Genomic DNA, 23310 nt, shown 5'->3' on the forward strand with positions numbered 1-23310 from the left:
TTGCCATTTACTGATGGAAAGATAGTGCAGCAGGTTTGGAGTGGAAACCAGAGGTTCTGGATATACTCAGTTTCAGTGGTTATCTAAGTGGAGATGTTCACTAGGTAACAATGAGAGAGGTATGGAATCCAGGGAAGAGGTACACTGCAGATACTAGCATGGCAGTTAAAGCTAAAAGTCTGGTTGACATCGCCAGACCATCTGCTGAGAGCCCGTAGAGACAGGATCTGAAGATAGCCCTGGAGCTGTCCAGTATTTCAAAGACAGGGTGAAGATCCAGCCAAACGAAGGGTGACTTGTGAAGTAGGAGAACCAAGAGAATAGTGTTTTGGAAGCCATGGAGAAAAAGTATTTGAAGCAGGAGGGAATTGGTAAACTGCAAGTGTTGCTGGCAGGTCAGGTAACATAAAGATTAGTAACATGGGGCCGGGCGCGGTGGCTCAAGCCTGTAATCCCAGCACTTTGGGAGGCCGAGACGGGCGGATCACGAGGTCAGGAGATCGAGACCATCCTGGCTAACACGGTGAAACCCCGTCTCTACTAAAAAATACAAAAAACTAGCCGGGCGAGGTGGCGGGTGCCTGTAGTCCCAGCTACTCGGGAGGCTGAGGCAGGAGAATGGTCTAAACCCGGGAGGCGGAGCTTGCAGTGAGCTGAGATCCGGCCACTGCACCCCAGCCTGGGCGACAGAGCAAGACTCTGTCTCAAAAAAAAAAAAAAAAAAAAAAAAGATTAGTAACATGGAAGTCAGTGGTAAACTTGATCAGAACTCTTGGTTGAGTGGTGGCGCTAGAAACCTGATTGCAGTCGGCTCAACGGAGAGTAGGAGGAAAGGAGGCTGGTACAGAAAACCCCTCAAGGAGTTTTGTAGTAAAGGAGAGAGTGATGTGGACAGGGAAATTTCAGGATAATAATTTTCTGTTTTTAAGTTTTCAAGCTGGGAAACACTGCTGCATGTTTTCTATGCTGATGGGACTGATGTTAGAAAGAGAGCCATTGTTCTTGGCCAGGCAAAAGGAGGTGGGATCTCAAACCCAGTGGTAGAGAAGGGAACAGACATGGAAGTTCATGAAAATGCCCTTTTGGCTGTGTCTCTGTTCTCTGTAAAATTGCTGAGAGAGAAGATGGGAAGGAAGCATTGGCAATTTGAGTAGAGTGGAAAAAGGATGAATTCATTGTTTTAGGACCAGAAGAGTGAATGGAGTAGGAAAATGCATGATTCCTGAGAGGTTTAGGAACCCCCTTTCAGTTATTAGTCTTGAATTTAAAAGAACAGTCATCCTGTTGGTTTTTCTTACCTGTGGTGGAAGATGAAAATTTTATCCAAGTCGAGTTTTGTTGGGTGAGCATGAGAAAGGGGAGAGGGGTCAGGGCATTGGAATCTGCAAGACAGTTACTATGTGATTATGGTGGTGGACTATGGGCATCTGAGAAGAGGCCGAGTGGAGGACACAAGATTCAGGAAGAGTGCGGTTACTTGTAATGCCAGGCTTTAAGAGGTGGTCATAAGAGTGGACTAAGTGGGAAAGGAGGGGTCAGAAAAGCTAAGATGTGAGGGTATTAGAAGGACCTTCTCTGTGAATATTATAGTCATCAACACTTATAGGAGGTTGTGTGGGAGAGAGTGATGGGTGGGGTGGGAATTCAGGTGACTGCTTTAGTGGGTGATGGTGGTTGTGTGGTCTGGTGGTATGAGCCTCAAAACTGGTGTTTCAAGGGAGGGAGTGACAAGTCTGAAAGAGCAGACAAGGAGCATGGGAGACTGTGCTACCTCCTGTTCCAGTGTTACGAGGGACAGTGGAAGAGAAAACAGACAAGATTGCCACAAGGCCCTTAGGAAAGAGCCATGGATATCGGTTAGAATGAGAAGGTGAAGGGTTTGCCCAGAGAAGAGGCTGTCCATGATTAATGACTGTTCCAGAGGGTGCAGTGAGTGGGCACAGGGATTAGGAGGGTGGAGGGTGGCATTGAGGTCAGGTGAGGACATATCTATTCTGTGGCTGGCCAATAGAAATACTGTATGAGTAATGTATGTCATTCTAAATTTTCTAGTAGCCACATTAACAAATGCACAAAGAATCAGGTGAAATGAATAAGGTATTTTATTTAACCCACTATCTAAAATATTAGCATTTCCACATGTAATCCGTATAAAAAACACTTAAGATATTTTACAGTTTTTCATACTAATAATTCAAAAATCTGGTATGTATTTTACAGTCAGAACACATCTCAGCATGGACTAGGCACATTTCAAGTGTTTCATAGCCATGTGTGGCTAGTGACTACCATGTTGAACAGTGGAAATCTACAACCTTTTGGGAAGAGAATGGGAATCTTGGGCTTCTGGCGGTGTCTGGCCTTGGTCTTGACTCTCTCCAAGGCGATGGGGAGGTTGAGAGTGTGGAGAGAGAGTGGTGGCAGGTGTTTGCAGGAACATGTGGAACTCTGAGGCCCTTCACCTTCACTCTCCCTGTTGGAGGTGTGTAGGCCCAGCAGGGTGGGCTTACCTGAAGAGGGGGCACTCTGGAGGTACCTTGTACCCTGTGATAGAGGTGTGGTAACCATAGTATGTATGTATGTATATATGTATGTATGTATGTATTTATGAGATGGAGTCTTGCTCTGTTGCCAGGCTGGAGTGCAGTGGTGTAATCTTGGCTCACTGCAACCTCCACCTCCCTAGTTCAAGCAATTCTCCTGCCTCAGCCTCCCGAGTAGCTGGGATTACAGGCATGCATCACAATGCCTAGCTAATTTTTGTATTTTTAGTAGAGATGGGGTTTCACCATGTTGGCGAGGATGGTCTCGACCTCCTGACCTCATGATCAGCCTGCCTCGGCCTCCCAAAGTGCTGGGATTACAGGTGTGAGCCACCGTGCCTGGCCAACCATTGTAATTATTACAAATGACTCTTGGAATATATTCCTGTGTTGCTAGGGTTCTTTGGACAAATCTTGAGAAATTGTGGTTTAATTAATATGTTCTACTCAGGAGTTTCTAGATGTGCAGAGGCCATGGGGATTATCTGGATCCTGAAGGATGTGCCAGGGAAGGCTTGTCAGTTCAGATGGGTTGAGTCTGTCTTCTTCAGCACTGGGCCATGCCAAGTATCTCTCCATTTGTCTACTGATGATAAAGCATCTTCATTCTTTTGGAGATGTGGTTGTAATTGAAGAAGCATTACGGTGGAGACAGAAAAAAGCATGTTTTTTTTTTTTTCGAGACGGAGTCTCACTCTGTCCCTTAGGCTGGAGTGCAGTGGTGCGATCTTGGCTCACTACAAGCTCCGCCTCCCAGGTTCACGCCATTCTTCTGCCTCAGCCTCCCGAGTAGCTGGGACTACAGGCGCCCGCCACCATGCCCGGCTAATTTTTTTTTTTTTGTATTTTTAGTAGAGACGGTGTTTCACTACGTTAGCCAGGATGGTCTCCATCTCCTGACCGTGTGATCTGCCCATCTCGGCCTCCCAAAGTGCTGGGATTACAGGCGTGAGGCACCATGTCCGGCCGCACAGTTTCTTTTTCCCTCTTGTGGGATGGTAGAGGGTGGCCATAGAATCAAGTTCTTTGGGTTCCTTTAGTTATTTGACAATGTTTTCTGTTGGACTTTTCTTTCTTTCTTTCTTTCTTTTTTTTTGAGACAGAGTCTCGCTGTGTCACCTAGGTTTGGATGCAGTGGCATGATCTCAGTTCACTGCATCCTGGGTTCATGCAATTCTTATGTCTCAGCCTCCTGAGTTGCTGGGATTACAGGTGTACGCAACCAAGCCCGGCTACCCACATTACTGTTTCCTTTACATGGACTTATTGTTTTGTGTAAAGGAAAACTTGGAAAGTCTTGTATTCCTAGTTTGGTGTGTTCATCGTGTTTTCATATTCCATAAATGTACAATAGCGAAATAATAAATGTTTACCCCAGTGCCTCATAAAACTGGTTCCCGTCCCGCATTGCACTTTGAGAAGTGGTGCTGTAGATGGAGGGTCGAGGAGTCGGGGGGCAGTCGTTCTGAGAGTGCTCTGGCCCCTTTGACTGAGAGAGACAATGCCCTTCCCAGGTGCGGCTCTATGAGTGGACAACAGAGAAGGAGCTGCGCACTGAGTGCAACCACTACAACAACATCATGGCCCTCTACCTGAAGACCAAGGGCGACTTCATCCTGGTGGGCGACCTTATGCGCTCAGTGCTGCTGCTTGCCTACAAGCCCATGGAAGGAAACTTTGAAGAGGTGATGCTGGTGGGGGGATGGGAGCAGACTTCTTTCTTGAGCCATGGCCCCTGCAAGTGTCTCTGGTGGGGAAGGATAATCCAGCCGAGTATTAGGGGCAGAAATGTTTTCTGTGGAGCAGACATTCTACCTTGATTAAGTATTTTTAGAGACTCCCAACTCGAACTCTGAGTAGGCTCCATCTCTGGGCAGTTGGCAATCAAATGGGCTGCGTTGGCAGAGAGGTCGGGGGAGAATCCCTCTAGGGCGACACTTGTTGAACACTGGGCTACATCTTCTGCAGGGTGGGGCCTTGCTCCTGAATAAAGGAAACACAAGTCCCAGAACTGGATTCCATGCAAACTTCTGATTGTGTTTTCTTGTTTCACCTTGTCTGTTTTAAGATTGCTCGAGACTTTAATCCCAACTGGATGAGTGCTGTGGAAATCTTGGATGATGACAATTTTCTGGGGGCCGAAAATGCCTTTAACTTGTTTGTGTGTCAAAAGGACAGGTGAGTAGTGGCCAGCTCTGGGAGTGGTGGGGAGGTTGGGAGCTCCCGGGTCTCTGGTGGATACAAGCATTGGGTTCTGTGTCAGGTTCAGGTGCTCCTCTTTACAGAGATAGCACTTTCTTCGTGAGAGAGTAAAAGGTGACAGAAATCCACCTCTTTAGATTGGCTCCCCTACTGTGGAGTATGTCAGCTTCCCAGGGAAGTTCAGCACCGTGACCACTGCACGTGGTCCTGTCTCAGGGCCTGTGGTGGAAACAAGAGGTTCAGAAACTTACTTTCTCACCACCTTTCAGCGCTGCCACCACGGACGAGGAGCGGCAGCACCTCCAGGAGGTTGGTCTTTTCCACCTGGGCGAGTTTGTCAATGTCTTTTGCCACGGCTCTCTGGTAATGCAAAATCTGGGTGAGACTTCCACCCCCACACAAGGCTCGGTGCTCTTTGGCACGGTCAACGGCATGATAGGTAAGGTTACCCCCGTGGGGCATACCCCCACACAGGCCTCCTTCCTGATACCACCATTCTGAGGGACTGGGGAGAGCAACTGGATAAGACCTAGGTGTTTACTAGAGGAGGCTGCAGCACATTAGCCCTCCCCGAGCTGCTCGCCTGGGCTGCCCTTTACGTAGAGGATGCGTGCTGTGAGGTTGACCTCTCTGCAGCTCACTGCCTCCTTCACTTCTTCAGGGCTGGTGACCTCACTGTCAGAGAGCTGGTACAACCTCCTGCTGGACATGCAGAATCGTCTCAATAAAGTCATCAAAAGTGTGGGGAAGATCGAGCACTCCTTATATCCTTCCCAGAGCCATCCCCTTGCTGGGAAGCATGTCCCGGCATATGTGGCACATGGAGTCACATTACCCGGAAGCTGCTACATGTCTTGATTAGGTTCCTGTACAGAACAGGTTTTTTGTTTTGTTTTGTTTTTGACTTTTTCATGTGGAAAATTTCAAACATACACAATAGAACAGTATATTGACTCCCAAAGCACTTATCACTCAGCTTCCGCTGGTCCATCTTGGAAATGCACATTTATATTCCTGAAATGTGTCCGCCTCTGGCCCTTGGTGTAGCAGGTGAAATGTAAGTTTAGATCACAACACAGGAGCACATCCTTTCAGGGATTTGGTTGAGGGCAACAGTGTCTGAGACTAGAGAGACTACCAGAAGAAAGGGAAAGGTGAAGAAGCGGAAAACGCTGAAGCGCAAGAATTTACCACCCTGGGACCCCCAGAATCCAAGTGCTATTGGAAGTTGGTTTAGTATAGGAGATATAAAGGGCCCTCCCTGCCCCCGCTGGAGGTCGGAGGAGCTCCTGCCTGTGACTCTGGCCCGGCTCTAGTCAAGGAGGGCTGATGGGCTGATTTATTGTTTTTTGCTAACTATCAAGACTTTTGGCAGCCCTGTCTCACTGAATCTCAGTTTATTCATCAAGGGAGCTGCTGCTTTTCTTCTTTTTTTTTTTTTTTTTTTTTTTTTTGAGATGGGTTCTTGCTCTGTTGCCCAGGCTGGAGTGCCGTGACACGATCATGGCTCACTGCAACCTTGACACCCTGGGCTCATGTGATTCTCCCACCTCAGCCTCCCGAATAGCTGGGACTATAAGCACATGCCTCACCTGGCTAATTTTAAAAAATTTTTGTTTTTTGTAGAGACAGGAGTTCATGGTGTTGCCCAGGTTTGGTCTTGAACTTTTGGACTCAAACGATCCTCCTGCCTCAACCTCCCAAAATGTTGGGTTCACAGGCGTGAGCTGCCACCACACTGACTCCTCTATGAAGCTCTGAGGCTAGACTTATACAAGTGGTTTTTGTGCATCAGCTTTGCCTAGAGCACGTTTAAAGAACTTGCATACACGTATGGTCTTCACATTAATAGACTCTGATCTGTACTTTTAAAAACTTTTGAAGATCACCCCAATTGAGAACCAATTAGATTAGGTCATATTTTTACATTTTTTTCAATTCCAAAAATGTCCAAAAAAAACCAAGGCGAAAGGAAAGTGTCATTTCCTTTTGAATCCTGATGATTGCTTTTAGATTGTGGTCTTATTCAAAGGTGGGGATGACTGAGGAAGGTGTTTCCTGATAAGCACATGTTCCTTAACTCACCCGTCCACCTGGAGATCCTTTCACACCGAGCGGAAGACAGAACCAGCCACAGGTTTCATCGATGGTGACTTGATTGAGAGTTTCCTGGATATCAGCCGCCCCAAGATGCAGGAGGTGGTGGCAAACCTACAGGTGAGCTGTGTGTTGTTTAGCCCTGGGCCGGACAAGTCCGGTGCAGGTTGGGGCATGCCAGGAGACTGTCTCTGGGCACCTCTCCCCCTCAATTCCAAGGTGCGAGGGGCCCTCTGTGTAATCCTTACCAGATAGAAGGTGGAGTCTGAGGGAAAAGAGATGTTTGTAGTTGTGGCTTGTGGGTATCTACTAGGTACCAGATGCTGTGCTAGTAACTCTACCCATGTTAACCCCATCCTTGAGCAATGAAGACACATCTGGGATCTCTGGCAAGACCCAAAGGTAGGAGGCAGGGTCAGGATCCTGTAGGGAGGAGAAATGGCCACTATTCTGGAGTTCAGGATATTGCTCACTGGAGATGGTGTCTGAGGGACAGCAGAAGAGGGAGAATCTCGAAGAGGGAGAAATAGACCAGGTGGTGTCCTTGCTGACCTGTACCACTCAGGGGGAGGTGTGGGTTTGTGGTGAGTCCTTTCTCTGCCATGACGATGGTGGAGTCTTGTGCCTCCTTCACTGGGGGCATTCCCTTCCCCAGCTGTGGGTGAGCGCCCTCTTGGTCCTCACAGCCCCGCCCGTCTTCTCATTGCAGTATGACGATGGCAGCGGTATGAAGCGAGAGGCCACTGCAGACGACCTCATCAAGGTTGTGGAGGAGCTAACTCGGATCCATTAGCCAAGGGCAGGGGGCCCCCTTTCTGACCCTCCCCAAAGGCTTTGCCCTGCTGCCCTCCCCCTCCTCTCCACTATTGTCTTCTTGGCCATGGGAGGCCTTTCCCTAAGCCAGCTGCCCCCAGAGCCGTAGTTCCCCTACGTGGAAGTGGGGCGGGCTTCATAGAGACCTGGGAATGAGCTGAAGGTGAAACATTTTCTCCCTGGATTTTTACCAGTCTCACACGATTCCAGCCATCACCTTGGACCACCAAGCCTTGATTGGTGTTGCCAGTTGTCCTCCTTCCAGGGAGGGATTTTGCAGTTCTTTGGCTGAAAGGAAGCTGTGTGTGTGTGTGTGTGTGTGTGTGTGTGTATGTATGTATGTGTGTGTGTGTATATCTCACACCCATGCATTGTCCTCTTTTTATTTAGATTGGCAGTGTAGGGAGTTGTGGGTAGTGGGGAAGAGGGTTGGGAGGGTTTCATTGTCTGTGAAGTGAGACCTTCCTTTTACTTTTCTTCTATTGCCTCTGAGAGCATCAGGCCTAGAGGCCTGCCAGGCCATGGGCAGCCTGTGTGTAAAACCTGGAGATGGTGGATGATCCCCACACCACAGCCCTTTTGTCTCTGCAAACTGCCTTCTTGGGAAAGAAGGAGGTGGGAGGATGTGAATTGTTAGTTTCTGAGTTTTACCAAATAAAGTAGAATCTAAGAAGAAAGGTACGTTTGTTTTTGCTTTTATTCACCCTGCCCAGCTATCCAGGACCTCAGGTATACTATTCCTAATTTACTGCGAACGTAGGCAGTATTCTACTGTTTATGGCAGCTGTTGCATTCACTTGCCCTTGCTGTTAGAACAACTCTTTTCAGGTAGTGAAAGTGAAGACATCTATACCTCTTCTTGATCACGTGATTGTTTGATGGGATCCCAAGGATGATGGGTTTAGAAATTCACTGGTCTTTTTGGTTGTCCTTGACACCATTTGATTCTTACTTGCCTCTGCCAGTAACCTGCTGGGCCTGGGCTGCCTTTCCTGGTTTTACAGCCAGCTGTGTGTGCAGTGTCTAGTCATCTAGCCTGCAGGCCACCTAGTAGCTTCTCATGTGCCTTCCAGCTGCTTGTTGCCACATGCCCTTTGAACCCTCATTTTGTTTCCTCTGATCTAATCAAGTGACCATTTGGTGCTTTTGGTTTGAAAATACAGCAGGAGTAGGGCACATATGGGGTTCACTCTTCTGTCTGGCAAACAAAGCCTGTCTTCTTTTCAGCTCGGTGGGCCAGTGTCTGGGCCCACGTTTCTCCCAGTGATCCAGTGGGAAGAAAGGCTGCTCTGTCCCCACAGTGGAGTAGGGTTGATCCTAGGCATATTGGTGGCTCCTTTAAGACCAGCCTTTGATACAGTGTCAGGAAAATTGTGGTTACAAGTTCAAATTGTGGTTTTGAGAGATTCTAGCTTAAAAGGAAAAGAGCAAAGAAGCATCCCTGGTTTGAGGGTCTTCTGGAGGAAGTTTCCTTCCCTGAAGGAATTCCTTGTGTTTTACTACCCTTTTTTCCCCTTAGTCTTCTGAGAGTTCTGGGGGTGGGGGATAAGGTCTTAACAAAAAATAATCAGCATCTCAAAAACCACAGTTTGAACTGGAAACCTAACATTGTGATTTGAATTCTAAAAGTCATGGTTTGAATTTGAAAGGGCCTCCCCGCCCCAGAGGCCAGCTTTAATGAGGCAGGCAAGCAACAGTCTCCACATTGTAAAAATTTAATCCTAGGTGGGAGTGCTGACTCTAAGGTGTCATGATCAGAAAGACTGGAATGTGTTGGGATGATCATTCTGGGGCACTTTCGTGGTCTGACCTGCAGCTGCTGAGACCTGCTATTGAAGAAGGTTGTCAATGACTTGTCTTGAATTTGGAGGTTTGTGGAGTCCTTGCTATGTTTTGCTGTTTTTTTGTTTCATACACTCTTGGGTATATTCACTCGGGATTGAATTCCAACTTCGGAAACTGATGTTCTGCTGCCATACTCCCACATCCCCTCTTAAAAACCATTAATCACCTCTCTAGGGTGAAAGGTTGTCTTTGGAGCATGGCTCTAGCCAGCTGGAACAGCTCCATTCCATGTAGGCGCTGATGAGCTAGCATCACTCCAGGCCTCTGCACGAAGGGACCTTTGGGAGAATAATAGAAACACTGACTCATCACATGACCATTTGGAGGGATCACAAGCCAGAGGCCGTCATTCTGCAGCCAACAACAACTTGGATCCTCCACCCTCGGTGGAGGGTCCCTTTTGTTACCGAGAAACCACAAGCCACAGAAGTGGGGAAGGAACACAGGAACTGCAATCAAGGGATATGCCTGAACTAGTCTTGAACAATAGTAAGAGACTCTGTGTCCAAACTGAGAAACCTCAGGGTCAAACAAAAAGACAAGAAAAACAAAAACCAAACTAAAGGGGCAAATGTTGATAGGAGCAAGGTGAATGCCATAAGGTCACCACAACTTTATGGGGAAATGAAAGAAATGCCAAGGGCAGTTTGGACGTTATTTGGAGATTCACTAACAGGAATTTACTATGTATTAAGTATCCTGAATTCCTTAGGGTAGATGTGGGTTTTCTTCAAGCACAAAGTTGCATCTCAGCTATTGCAGCTGCTCTTTGGCCAATATGGAGCAAACTGCCAGATAGTGAGTTTTACAGGGTGAGGTGGAGTGGGTGGGGCTCCATAATGTAGCTAAGAACAGAGGTAGCTGAGGTGTGCTGGAGTGTGAGAAAGAAGATGGCATGAAATATGGTAGTCATGTGGACACTTGTTCTGTGTATGCCTGTTGAAAATTTGGGTAGCTCCCCTAGGGCCAGGAAGAAAGAGCACCTATTTGACATTGGTGGTTTAGGGGCAGTGGAGGGGGAAAGTGCAACCTTCAGATGTTTGGGGAAATAGAGAAAGATGCCTTAGGATTCTGAGAGTCCTTGGAACTCAGAATGGATATGATGGAAGTGGCATTCATCTTATATTACAGAATATTTTGGCTCCTACTTGTTGAGAATATGTTGACTAGATTAGAAAATGGGCCAAAACAAACAAGGTGAGATAAAGCCTCAAGGTGAATGTCTGCAAAAATGTAGCCACACAGGTTCAGGTAGGAAGACCACTTGGCAGCTTGTGTTTAAATAACGTAAAAGCACAACAAAAAATGCCTGCGTTTTGTTTTTGTTTTTGTTTTTTTTTGAGACAGTCTTCCTCTGTCACCCAGGCTAGAGTGCAATGGTACCATCTTGGCTCACTGCAACCTCTGCCTCCCGGGTTCAAGCGATTCTCCTGCCTCAACCTCCTGAGTAGCTGGGATTACAGGCACCCGCCACCGTGCCCAGCTAATTTCTGTATTTTTAGTAGAGATGGGCTGTCACCATATGGCTAGGCTGGTCTGGAACTCCTGACCTCAGGTAATACACCCGCCTTGGCCTCCCCAAGTGCTGGGATTACAGGCCTGAGCCACCACACCGGGCCACCTGCGGTTTTTCTTTACTGCAAACTCAGTGTGTCATAATTAACATCATGGGGTTGCCAAAAGTAATATTAGGGTGCATTAGTAAATATGTTGTCTGCAGGAAGGAGGCATGAGTCCAGGCCACCGCTGGTATGCCATGTCCATTTGTGGCCACCAATGTTAAGCACCTCAGTAAAGGCAGAGGTAGCAGGAAGGCTAAAGGACCTGGGATTGTTCAGCTAGGAAGTGAAGACACTTTAAAACACATGTGGTTCAAAACTGGATGGGCTGCTTCTTAACAGGTAGTGAGTTTCTTACCCCTGGAAGTATTTAAGCAAAATCTTGACTAATTGTGAGTGGCTAAGGGAAAGATTACTGCATGGAGCAGAAGGTAAAATCAGTTATCCTTTCAGCTTTCTCCCAGCGGGATGATTTTTATTTCCACGCACCCATTTCCGCACCCCTTCCTTACCTAAATCCCTACGCGGACCCCCAGTCTCTGACCACAGCCTGGGGCAGCTGCAGAAGGGGCAAAGAGGAGCGTTCCAGATCTGCTTCTGCCTCTCCACTGCCAACGGCGCCAGCTGCTTCATCGCCTTGCCACCAGCAGTCGGGAGGCCAGCCATCTGCCCCCTGGGTGCCCAGAGGGGGCCGGGGCTTCAAGAGTGGCTAGGGCCCCCGGCCAGGGAGCGGTTGGACCTACAGATCAGCGCACGTCGGCCAGGGGGCGGCTGGACCTACAGATCTACGCACTCCGGTGTTAGGGTGCAGACCTGCTGGCAGGCTGGGGGCAGGCCTAGAACTGCCCAGCGGCGCAGCGACCTGGCGTCCTGGGTTCGAATTTCCACGGTTCCCACCTCATGAAAACAAGGCGTCTCAGGTCCCACCGACAGGGGCCATGCCTGGGGCGCGCAGCCTCGGGCGCTAGCCTTATTCCTGAAGTCTGTTTCCTCCTGGGGCCTCGGTCTGACGCCCTCAGTCAGCGCTTCGCAGGAAGCCGACTCCCAAACCCGGGCAGGGGGTGTGGGCCAAGGGCGAAACCCCGCCCCCAGGGGTCCCTGATCTTTGCCCCGGCCCCGGGCTCGGCGCCTCTCGGAGAGGCATCAGCAGGCGGACGGCGTTGCCTTTGTGTGTTTCGCTTCGAGGTGCCGGAGACCCTCCCCAAAGCCGTCCGCCGCGTCCCCTCGCGGCCCTCGGCCCCTCCTCTCGGCGTCCCCAGCCCCCCTGCTCAGCTCCGCTTGCCAGTTCGGGAATTGCTGGTTCGCTCCCCGCGGCGCCAGGAGGAGGGGCGAGAGCCGGCAGCCCCCTCCCCCGCGCGCGGCGCAGGAGCTGAGCCCAGCCCGGGGGACCCGCCGCCGCCGGTCATGTGGGCCGGACTGCTTCTTCGGGCCGCCTGTGTCGCGCTTCTGCTGCCGGGGGCTCCAGCCCGAGGCTACACCGGGAGGAAGCCGCCCGGGCACTTCGCGGCCGAGAGGTAAGCGCCCCGAGCTCCTCCCCGCCCCCTCGCCCGGGAGAGCGCTACCCGCGTGCAGCCGAGAGGCGCGGAGCGGCGCCTAGCAGCCGCAGGCAGCCACGGGTCGGGGCTTCCTCTGGGGTGCTATCAGCTCGGGCATAGCTCGGGGACGGGACAAAGAGACAGCAACTTGTGCCTCTAGGCGGGTGCTCCTCGTGCGCCCCTGGCTGGGGCTGTCCTGACTGGGACCTAGGGGGACGGAGGTCCAGGCGCTGGGTGACTCCTAATGTGCCCTGGAGCGCGGACCTCCGGAGAGGGGAGCCCAGGACGTGCCATCTGGTATCCGGACTGTCTGGCTCACCCCGCAGCGTGCCCATGGCTCTGTCTGGGCAGCGCCTGGCCTCCCCCACTGCGCGGGGCTTTCCCTAGGTCTTGGCCCTAAGAACGTCGTGGACCTTGGAACCGCCGGGGTCTCTGGGTCACCTTTCGTTTTCCGTGCGTGCGTGCGCGCGCGCGTGGCGGGGTGGGGGGTGGGGGTGCATGCCCCTCCGCCGTCTTTCGCGAGGAATGCCGCCCTCCGCGCGTGCTTTCCCCCGGACTGCGGCGGCGGGGCGGTGAGCGTGTGTGCGTGATGCTCGGAGCTAGGGAACACGGTGTCAGCGGGCGGCCTGGCCCGCGGCCACGTCCTCCGGGGGGCGCACAGCGGGGGCGGCCCGGCCAAGCTTGCAACTCGCACGTGTGTTCCACAGCCACCGCCAGTTCCTGCTCAGATCCGGCCCCGGCGCCGCAGCGTTCCACAGGCTCCCACCACCTGTCCCTCTGTCACCAGCCCTAGGAGGCTCCTTGGGGCGCTCTGGCGGGTGCTCGGTCCCGGCTCACCTGAGAGTTCGACTCCATCAGCCTCCCTGGGCACCCTTTTATCTGCCGCCTTGGTGGCACTGCCTGTCAGTTTCTGAGAGTCCCAAGGCTCCGCTCATTCTCCTGGTCCCCTCCTTGTCAGACTGCTGCCATAATCACTCCAGCAAGGGGGTGGGTGAGGCTTCACTGCCAGCTCCCGCCAGCAGGAGGGCCCCCCTTTCTTCTGTGATGACCTCAGAGAGGGAAAAAGGCCCCAGGGACAGCTTTCCTCAGACTTTTCTGTGCTGCCATGGCGCCCTGAGCTTCCTTTTCCGGAATACTTGTCACATTTTGGCACAGATTCTTCTCCCCAAGAACGCGATAAGTTTGCCTTGTCCCATGTCCCCAGTGCCTGGTGCGGTGCGCAGCGCAGGGTGGGTGCTTTACAGAGTGCCTGCCTCACAGCATCATCTTCCCTCAGCTCTCAACACTGGTGAAACACCGTTGGGAAGGGGTTTCTTGTCCCTTTTCTGTTGCGGTGGGGTTGGAAGCTCAAACCAGGCTGGATTTCATCACCCTCTGTCCAGTCCATGACTGGAGCTGGTTGCAGTTGTCCTCTCTGTCCCCCTCGAGGCCCTGCAGTTGTGCTGTTTCTCCTGCTGGAACACCCTCTCTCCCTTCCTCTTCTTTTGCTGGCTGCCCTACGTGTTTTTTTTGAGACAGAATCTTACTCTGTCACCTAGGCTGGCGGGCAATGGCTTGATCTCGGCTCACCGCAAGCTCCGCCTCCTGGGTTCAAGCGATTCTCCTGCCTCAGCCTCCCGAGTAGCTGGGATCACAGGCATGCGCCACCATGCCCGGCTAATTTTGTATTTTTAGTAGAGATGAGGTTTCCCCATGTTGGTCAGGCTGGTCTCGAACTCCTGTCCTCAGGTGATCCGTCCGCCTCAGCCTCCCAAAGTGCTGGGATTACAAGCGTGAGCCACCGTGCCCGGCCTGTATTTTTTTTTTTTTTTTAGTGGAGACAGGATTTTGCTGGGTTGACCAGGCTGCTCTCAAACTTCTGACCTCAAGTTATTCACCTGCCTTGGCCTCCCAAAGTTTTCTCTCTGACCTCAGCCTAGATGCTGCCCTTCCAGGAAACCCACCGACCCTCCTCAGGGCTCCACAGCCCGTTCCATTATGGCATTTGTCACTCTATGCTGTTATCATCTGGCTCCTGGTCTGCCCTACGTTCCTTGAAGGCGGGAGCAGTAGCTTGTTTATGGCTGTATGGTCACGCCTCACTCAGCACCCAGCACCAGTTGGATGCATCTGGCTTCCCACCCTTTCTGGACCTCATTCCTGGTTGAACAGACCCCCACTGCCTCCAGTTTTGGGCGGCTCACTGATGACCCCACACCCACCCCAGAGATGTCACCTATGCCATTGCCCTTCTCAACCTTTCCCTCAACAGCCATTTATTGAACACCCACTATATGCCAGGCACTGCTCTGGGTGCTGGGGTAAATAGATAAGAAACCCTTGTCATCAGGGAATTGTAGGGGAGACAATGAATTCATAAATTAAAAACTAATCTATTGTCCCAGGAAGTAAATGTTGTGGAGAATAAAGCAAAGTAAGGGTTGACAAGGAAGGCCTCTCTGAGAAGGTGCCTTGGGCAGAGATCTGGGTGAAGGGAGAGAGGGAGCCCAGTGTGTGTCTGAGGAAGAATCTTTCTTTCTTTCTTTCTTTTTTGAGATGGTCTGGCTCTGTCACCTAGGCTGGAGGGCAGTGGCACCAGCTTGGCTTGCTGCAACCTCTGCCTCACAGGCTCAAGCCATTCTTCCACCTCAGTCTCCCAAGTAGCTGACCCTACAGGTGTGCGTCACCATGCCCAGCTAGTTTTTGTGGAGACGAGGTTTCGCCATGTTGCCCAGACTGGTCTCAAACTCCTGGGCTCAAAATGGTCATCCTGCTTCGGTTTCCCAAAGTGCTGGGATTACGGGCATGAGCCACTGCACCCGGCCGTAAGAACCTTTCTTAGAGCAGGAACTGTAAGTGCAAAGGTCCTGAGGCAGCCACCCCTGGGGCTCCTCATCCATTGCACAGCCTTTCTTCAGCTCTGAGGCCCCTCTCCTGGCCACTCTGCTGTGTGTTCATGTGGCAGATGTCTGTAGGAGGCCAGTATCTATTGTCTCACACTTGTCTGTCTTGCCTCCCGGAGAGACTGTCTGGGTCATTTTTCTTTGGCACTTCCCATTGCCCCTCCGGACAGTTCTTGAGAACTGTTCGTTGATTGACTTACAGACTGGCTGGGAGACTTTCCTGTTGACCAATGTCTCCTTTAGTATAGGATGAGGAAAGTGCTTTCTCTTCTCTTGCAGACGCATGCTGGGCCCCCACGTCTGCCTCTCTGGGTTCGGGAGTGGTTGCTGCCCTGGCTGGGCGCCCTCTATGGGTGGTGGACACTGCACCCTGCGTAAGTGCTTGTCCCTGTGCCCCAAGCCTTCTCCTCCAGCAGTGTGTGTTGCCAGCCCTCAGTCCCTGGTCCGAGGGGCAGACGGGGGTCCCCAGTCCCTTATCTCTCACCTGCACTTCTCCTCTCAGCCCTCTGCTCCTTCGGCTGTGGGAGCGGCATCTGCATCGCTCCCAACGTCTGCTCCTGCCAGGATGGAGAGCAAGGGGCCACCTGCCCAGGTAACTGGGGATGGGCAGTGGCTGATGGGAACAGATGAATGAGCACTGAGGTTATGTGCTGGGCAGTGAGCACTTGAGATGGGTCCTGGCATCTCAGCTTCAGACAACTCTATTAGGTAGACATTTTGTGCCCATTTTATAGATGAAGAAACTGAGACACAGAAGTTATTGTCTTGCCCCGGGTCACACAGCTGGTAAATGGCAGAGCTGGATTTAAACCCAGGCCTGTTTGCCTTCAGAGCTACTCCCAACAGAATTCAGGAGGATCCTGGTGAGGTGGGGGTGGCTGGGACTGCCACAGGGTGCACGCTTACCCATGCGATGCCTGCTCTAGAAACCCACGGACCATGTGGGGAGTACGGCTGTGACCTTACCTGCAACCATGGCGGCTGTCAGGAGGTGGCCCGAGTGTGCCCCGTGGGCTTCTCAATGACGGAGACAGCTGTTGGCATCAGGTGTACAGGTGAGACCTCTGGGAGTGGTGGGGGAGGGGGACAGCGGGAATTATATCTCCTCCCCATCCTGCCAGGATGGTCTCCAGTGTATTGCAAGAGCCAGGCTGAGCCAAGATAGGCTCTGATGTATCAGAGTGGGCAGAGAGACATAAAAACAAGAGAAATGTGTCACTTCTGTTATTTTACAAATATATATATATATCTTAGGGGCAGGAACTGAGCCAGGGACTGCGGTTATGGGAGCCACAGTCTGTCCCTGTTAGGGAGTTTTTTTTTTTGTTTTTTTTTTTTGAGACGGAGTTTCGCTCTTTTGCCCAGGCTGGAGTGAAGTAGCATGGTCTCAGCTCACTGCAGCTTCCACCTCCTGGGTTCAAACGATTCTCCTGCCTCAGCCTCCCGAGTAGCTGGGATTACAGGTGAGTGCAACCATACCCAGCTAATTTTTGTGTTTTTAGTAGAGATGGGGTTTTGCCATATTGGCCAGGGTGGTCTCGAACTCCTGACCTTGTTATCTGCCCACCTCGGCCTCCCAAAGTGCTGGGATTACAGGCGTGAGCCACCGCACCCGGCCCCTGTTAGGGAGTTTCTGAATATGAGGAAGGAAGACAAGTAACAGCACAAGAACAGCCCAGTTGTCGTGGGGACCTTAACTGGGAAGGGCAAGGTGCCAGGGTCCACAGAGGGGCATGGAACCCAGAGTCAGTGGGGTTGGCCAGGGGAGGCTTCTTGGGAAAATAACATTTGAAAGATGAGGGAAGCTAAACTCAATAATTATTTTGTGAATGTATTATTTGTTTATGATTTTTAAAACGTTTCTACGGACAAAATCTGTTACCTTCCCCAGAAACAGCCACTGTGACCAGTTTCTTGCCAATCTTTCCAGAGCGACAAAAGCCTTTTTGGAGTTTTAACTTGGTAAAAATAATGTTTCTCCCCCTGAATAGAAAATCAGGAGATAGTTCATTGTAGAACATTTGGAAAGTAAGAGGAGAAAAATGAAAATAAGCATTCTCTGGAAGTCCCCACCCGGAGATATTTGTTACTAAAATCTAGTTTTTTTTCCTGCCCTTTTCCCTGGGTGTGTCTGTGTTTGTGTGTGTATATGTATGTTAAGCATGCATAGATGTATGCTTTATAAAATTGGGGTTGTATATTACCTGTAGTTTTTATTATTTCTCCTATCTTATTTTATGTTGTAGGTATCACAATTTCTTGCAACGTAATTTTTTTTTTTTCCGCTGGGCTTGGTGGCTCACGCCTGTAATCCCAGCACTTTGGGAGGCTGAGGCGGGTGGATTACTTGAGTTCAGGAGTTCAAGACCAGCCTGGCCAACATGGTGAAACCCTGTCTCTACTAAAAACACAAAAACTAGCCGGTGTGGTGGTGCATGCCTGTAATCCCAGCTACTCAGGAGGCTGAGGCAGGAGAACTGCATGAACCCAGAAGGTGGAGGTTGCAGTGAGCCAAGATCGTGCCACTGCACTCTGGCCTGGGTGACAGAGCAAGACTCTGTCTCAAAAAAAAAAAAAAAAAAAAAAAAAAAAAATTGTTTTTAGCAGTTACATATGTGGTTGCTGTAACTGAAATAAGTATTTGTCTGTTGTCCCTTATTTAAGAGGTTTGCAGTGTTTCACCACTATAAATAATGCTGCCATAAAGAGGCTTCTTGTCGGCTTCTCTGACTATTTCCCAGAAGGATGCTGTTGGGTCCGAGGGTCTCACTAAAGGTGTCTTGGAGTTCCTTGCTTGTTGCAGCATCTCCTCCAGATAGGAAAAACAATGGAAGCAATTATCTGCTCCCGAATACCTTTCACCTTGGGGCACTTTCTGCACGTACTTCTTATTTCTGAGGAAAACGGAATCAGGGAGAAGCCAGAGAACAAAGTCAGAGCACTTGCAGGACAGGGTGGTACTGACTGTAGCCACTAGACATCCCAGTGGAATGGGGTTAGTCAGGGTCGGTTTCTTAGCAGTGTTGAGCATGGTCTTGACCGTCCAGCTGTTGGGAACAGTGGGTAGATGCTGGGTAGAAGGCTAACTAGGGGATAAGGAGAGCGGGGGTGTCCCATGGGCTTGGGGGCCACAGTGGGGAGACTCACTACACAGTGAGTGCAGACTGAGTAGACTGAGCTGAGCCCTTAGGTCCTCAGAAGCCGCCGCAGATCTTTGGCAGGGAAGGGATCGCATGCAGCATGATTTGGGGAGATCTGTCTCCCAGCTCCTGTCATCCCTCAGATCAGAACATCTCACTAGGCTCGCCTTCCTAAAGTACTACTTGGGTTTAGTCACCACAACTTAGTCTTTTTTTTTTTTTTTTTTGAGACGGAGTCTCGCTCTGTCGCCCAGGCTGGAGCGCAGTGGCCGGATCTCAGCTCACTGCAAGCTCCGCCTCCCGGGTTCACGCCATTCTCCTGCCTCAGCCTCCCGAGTAGCTGGGACTACAGGCGCCGCCACCTCGCCCGGCTAGTTTTTTGTAGTTTTTAGTAGAGACGGGGTTTCACCGGGTTAGCCAGGATGGTCTCGATCTCCTGACCTAGTGATCTGCCCGCCTCGGCCTCCCAAAGTGCTGGGATTACAGGCATGAGCCACCGCGCCCAGCCTACCACAACTTAGTCTTATCTTTTTTTTTTTTTTGAGACAGAGTCTCGCTCTGTCGCTAGGCTGGAGTGCAGTGGTGCAATCTCAACTCACTGCAACTCTGACTCCCTGGTTTAGCGATTCTGGTGCCTCAGCCTCCCAAGTAGCTGGGATTACAGGCACGTGCCACCACGCCCAGCTAATTTTTGTATTTTTGGTAGAGACGGGGTTTCACCATGTTGACCAGAGTAGTCTCGATCTCCTGACCTCGTGATTCGCCCACCTCGGCCTCCCAAAGTGCTGGGATTACAGGCGTGAGCCACTGCGCCTGGCCTTAGTCTCCTCTTAGTTCACATCTTCAGTCCTGTCTCCTGCTGCCTCGAAAGGAACCCAAGCTTCAACCAGTCGGGGCCTCAGGACAGTTTGAAAGGAGCTGCTGCCTGGAAGCACATCAGACCCTTTCTTCACCTGGGCAGTCCCTCCCCCGATACTCCTGGTCCTCTCAGCCAGTCGCTCTTCCAGGGCATGCCTGCTGGGGCCAGTCTGTCCCTGGTGAGGCATATATCACCCCAGCAGGCACTGTTCTCCCTTGGGTGTGTGTCTTGGCTCCTGTGTTATCAGACTGTGAACATCTGGAGTCAGCACTGTGTCTTACACTTGCGTCCTCAATAGCCCCACTCTGGTCTGCAGCACACAGTTGGTGCTCAGTGAACCTTTAAGAGAATGACTCTGTTGATTATTTAATCGGCCTCCCTGTCTACTGCCCTCTGCCCTTTTGAGGGCCCTTTGGGGCTGCCCTGCAGGCAGGGCCATTGGAAACAGTTGGGTCCGTCTTCTCTCATCTGATCTCCATGGGCTGAAGGGGGCCCCAGTCCCTTGGCCTCTTCCTTCCTGGGGTTTCCTCATAGCCAGTGACCTTCCTAGTATCTGCTCTTTCTTCCTGGGGTGCAGGTGGGGATTCCACGCTGCCGAGGGCAGGCTTGGTGTGGGCTCAGGGTCCTTGTGGGGTTGATTTGTTCCTGAGTCACAGTCATGTTCAGATAGGGCTGTGGAAGGGTGCTTTCTTTTCTTTTTTTCTTTTTTTTCTTAAGACGGAGTTTCGCTCTTGTCGCCCAGGCTGGAGTGCAATGGTGCAATCTCGGCTCACCGCAATCTCCACCTCCTGGGTTCAAGCGATTCTCCTGCCTCAGCCTCCCAAGTAGCTGGGATTACAGGCATGCACCACCATGCCTGGCTGATTTTGTATTTTTAGTAGAGACAGGGTTTCTCCATGTTGGTCAGGCTGGTCTTGAACTCCTGACCTCTGGTGATCCGCCTGCCTCAGCCTCCCAAAGTGCTGGGATTATAGGCATGAACCACAGTGCCCGGCCTGCAAGGGTGCTTTCTTCCCAGACACTGATGAATGTGTAAGTTCCCTTGCAAGGACCACTGTGTCAACACGTGCTTTCTCTCTTTCCAGACATTGACGAATGTGTAAGCTCCTCTTGCGAGGGCCACTGTGTGAACACGGAAGGTGGGTTTGTGTGTGAGTGTGGGCCGGGCATGCAGCTGTCTGCCGACCGCCACAGCTGCCAAGGTGAGCTGCAGAGAAGGAACGGCTGTTCTGGGAGGGGTAATGGGGATGCCACATTGAACACTCAGCCCTGCCATGCCCAGCACAGTGTGCTCTGTGCGCCACTGGATTGAACCTTCACCACGGGCTTCTGAGGGAGATGCTGATATGGTTCCTGTTTGACTGATGTGGAGACTGAGGCTTGCCCAAGGCCAAGTCATTAGTAAGAGCTGGAGTCAGAGTTTGAATCCCAGCACATCTAACAGTTGGTTAACAACTGCTGCTGGCCTGGCGGGATGGCTCACATCTGTAATCCTTGCACTTTGGGAGGCCGAGGCGGGAGGATCACCTGAGGTCAGGAGTTTGAGACCAGCCTGTTGGCCACATGGTGAAACCTCATCTCTACTAAAAATACAAAAATTAGCCAAGTGTGGTGGCGAGCACCTGTAATCCCAGCTACTCGAAAGCCTGAGGCAGGAAAATTGCTTGAACCCAGCAGGTGGAGGTTGCAGTGAGCTGAAATCGCACCACTGCACTCCAGCCTGGATGACAGAGTGAGACTTCGTCTCAGAAAACAAAGTACCTGCTGCTGCTGTTGCAGGATAAAGGGATGGTGATGGAAGAGGGGTCATAAGGAGAGCCAGGGCAGAGTGGGCCGACCAACCTGGGGAAGGAGGCCACCGAGAAGCGGGAGGGCCAGAAGAGACTCAGGCTGTGAGACCAGAGGAGCCGTGGGAGGGGCATACCAGGATGGGGTCATTCACTGACTTCATTCATCAGTTTCACCTGCCCCAGTGCTGGCCCAGGCTCTGGAGCTACCCTGGGGAGTAGGATCCCCCAAGTCTGGTGGGGAGCGGAAGAACAAGGTTAGGATGAGGGATAAGTGTTGGGGAAACCCAGGGAAGAGAAGGAATCCTTCTTCAGTTTGCAGGATAAGAGATCTTACAATTATTACTCATTCTTTTAAAATGCCTTTTATTTACGCGTTATGGAAGGAAAGAATCTCACAAGGCGGATAATCGTGAGCTCCCCCTGAATCTTACATTATTATTTTCTTTGTGTTTGACATTTTCTTTTTTTTTTTTTTTTTTTTTTTTTGAGACGGAGTCTCGCTTTGTCGCCCAGGCTGGAGTGCACTGGCCGGATCTCAGCTCACTGCAAGCTCCGCCTCCCGGGTTCACGCCATTCTCCTGCCTCAGCCTCCCGAGTAGCTGGGACTACAGGCACCCGCCACCTCGCCCGGCTAAGTTTTTGTATTTTTTTTAGTAGAGACGGGGTTTCACCGTGTCAGCCAGGATGGTCTCGATCTCCTGACCTCGTGATCCGCCCGTCTCGGCCTCCCAAAGTGCTGGGATTACAGGCTTGAGCCACTGCGCCCGGCCGTGTTTGACATTTTCATAAATTATAAGAAAAATTTAAAAAGCCATGGTGCTAGCCCAGGCCCTCTTTCCCACTGCTGCCCTCTGCCCTCCCTGGAGAATAGCCTGCACGTCTTAGTCTGCTCGGGCGGCCATCATAAAATTCCATAGGCTGGGCCGGGCGCGGTGGCTCATGCCTATAATCCCAGCACTTTGGGAGGCCGAGACGGGCAGATCACGAGGTCAGGAGATCGAGACCATCCTGGCTAACACGGTGAAACCCCGTCTCTACTGAAATACAAAAAAAATTAGCCGGGCTTGGTGGCGGGCACCTGTAGTCCCAGGTACTCGGGAGGCTGAGGCAGGAGAATGGCGTGAACCTGGGAGGCAGAGCTTGCAGTGAGCTGAGATCCCGCCACTGCACTCCAGCCTGGGTGACAGAGCGAGACTGTCTCAAAAAAAAAAAAAAAAAAAAAATTCCATAGGCTGGGGGCTTATACCACAGACATTGATTCTCATAGTTGTGGAGGCTGCAAAGTCCAAGATTAAGGCACCGGCTAATTCAGTTTCTGGTGAGGGCTCTTCCTGGCTTTCAGAAGGTAGTCTTCTTGCTGTGTCCTCACTTGGAGAGAGAGCTCTCTGGTATCTCTTCTTCTTTTTCTTCTTCTTTTTTTTTTTTTTTTTGACATGGAGGAGGACAGAGGACATTCCCTCTGTCGCCCAGGAGTGCAGTGATACAATCTCGGTTCACTGCAACCTCCACCTCCTGGGTTCAAGCGATTCTCCAATCCTCCCAAATAGCTAGGGTTACAGGTGTGTGCCACCATGCCTGGCTAATTTTTGTATTTTTAGTAGAGACGGGGTTTCACCATGTTGGCCAGGCTGGTCTCGAACTCCTGACCTCAAATGATCTGCCTGCCTCAGCCTCCCAAAGTGCTGGAATTACAGGTGTGAGCCACCCAGCTAGGCCTCTCATGTTTCTTCCTACAAGGACACTAATCCCATCAATAGGGCACACCCTAATGACCTCATGTAACCCTAATTATCTTCTTATCTACTTATCTTTGTATCTTCCAAATGCCATTACATTGGCGGTTAGGGCTTCAACACGATTTTTGAGGGGACAGAGTTTAGTCCATAGCACGCAGACATTGGTCTGCTGTGTGCCCTGACTGCCCTTTCCCATGATGTGTACGTACATACACCAGCACTTACAGAGATACGATAGTTGCTAAACTCTTGGGTCCTGGGTCCTGGACTAAGCACTTTACATGCATTTTCTCCTTTCGCCCTCAAAAT

The 23310-nt window shown here is 51.2% G+C and overlaps 2 protein-coding genes and 1 long non-coding RNA gene across 8 annotated transcripts in view; 2 read left to right on the forward strand and 1 right to left on the reverse strand.

The window, feature by feature from the left end:
* Window positions 1-8332, forward strand: part of LOC105469400 (damage specific DNA binding protein 1) — a 35780-nt gene extending 27448 nt beyond the window's left edge. The window contains exons 22-27 of the mRNA XM_011720351.2: window positions 4058-4228; window positions 4612-4721; window positions 5015-5184; window positions 5407-5509; window positions 6839-6962; window positions 7552-8332. Of these exons, the coding sequence (XP_011718653.1) occupies window positions 4058-4228; window positions 4612-4721; window positions 5015-5184; window positions 5407-5509; window positions 6839-6962; window positions 7552-7635 (762 nt within the window). The 3' untranslated portion in view covers window positions 7636-8332. The remainder of the gene's footprint in view (window positions 1-4057; window positions 4229-4611; window positions 4722-5014; window positions 5185-5406; window positions 5510-6838; window positions 6963-7551) is intronic.
* A 2-nt stretch (window positions 8333-8334) lies between these two features.
* LOC105469401 (uncharacterized) lies at window positions 8335-11735 on the reverse strand. The gene is made up of 2 exons (XR_979924.3): window positions 11572-11735; window positions 8335-9778 (listed from the first exon to the last, which is right to left on the reverse strand). It is a non-coding gene; the product is annotated as an uncharacterized lncRNA (long non-coding RNA).
* Window positions 11736-11828: 93 nt separating this feature from the next.
* LOC105469402 (von Willebrand factor C and EGF domains) overlaps window positions 11829-23310 on the forward strand; it is a 37899-nt gene continuing 26417 nt past the window's right edge. For 4 of the 6 annotated variants that reach the window (XM_011720352.3, XM_011720356.3, XM_011720353.3 and 1 more), the window contains exons 1-5: window positions 11829-12573; window positions 15756-15850; window positions 15979-16068; window positions 16403-16531; window positions 20561-20677. In XM_011720352.3, the coding sequence (XP_011718654.3) occupies window positions 11960-12573; window positions 15756-15850; window positions 15979-16068; window positions 16403-16531; window positions 20561-20677 (1045 nt within the window). In that variant the 5' untranslated portion in view covers window positions 11829-11959. The remainder of the gene's footprint in view (window positions 12574-15755; window positions 15851-15978; window positions 16069-16402; window positions 16532-20560; window positions 20678-23310) is intronic. The other 2 variants (XM_011720354.3, XM_011720355.3) reach the window with 2 other exon arrangements.

This window comes from Macaca nemestrina, chromosome 12, assembly GCF_043159975.1.
Source record: "Macaca nemestrina isolate mMacNem1 chromosome 12, mMacNem.hap1, whole genome shotgun sequence".
Classification (NCBI taxonomy): domain Eukaryota; kingdom Metazoa; phylum Chordata; class Mammalia; order Primates; family Cercopithecidae; genus Macaca; species Macaca nemestrina.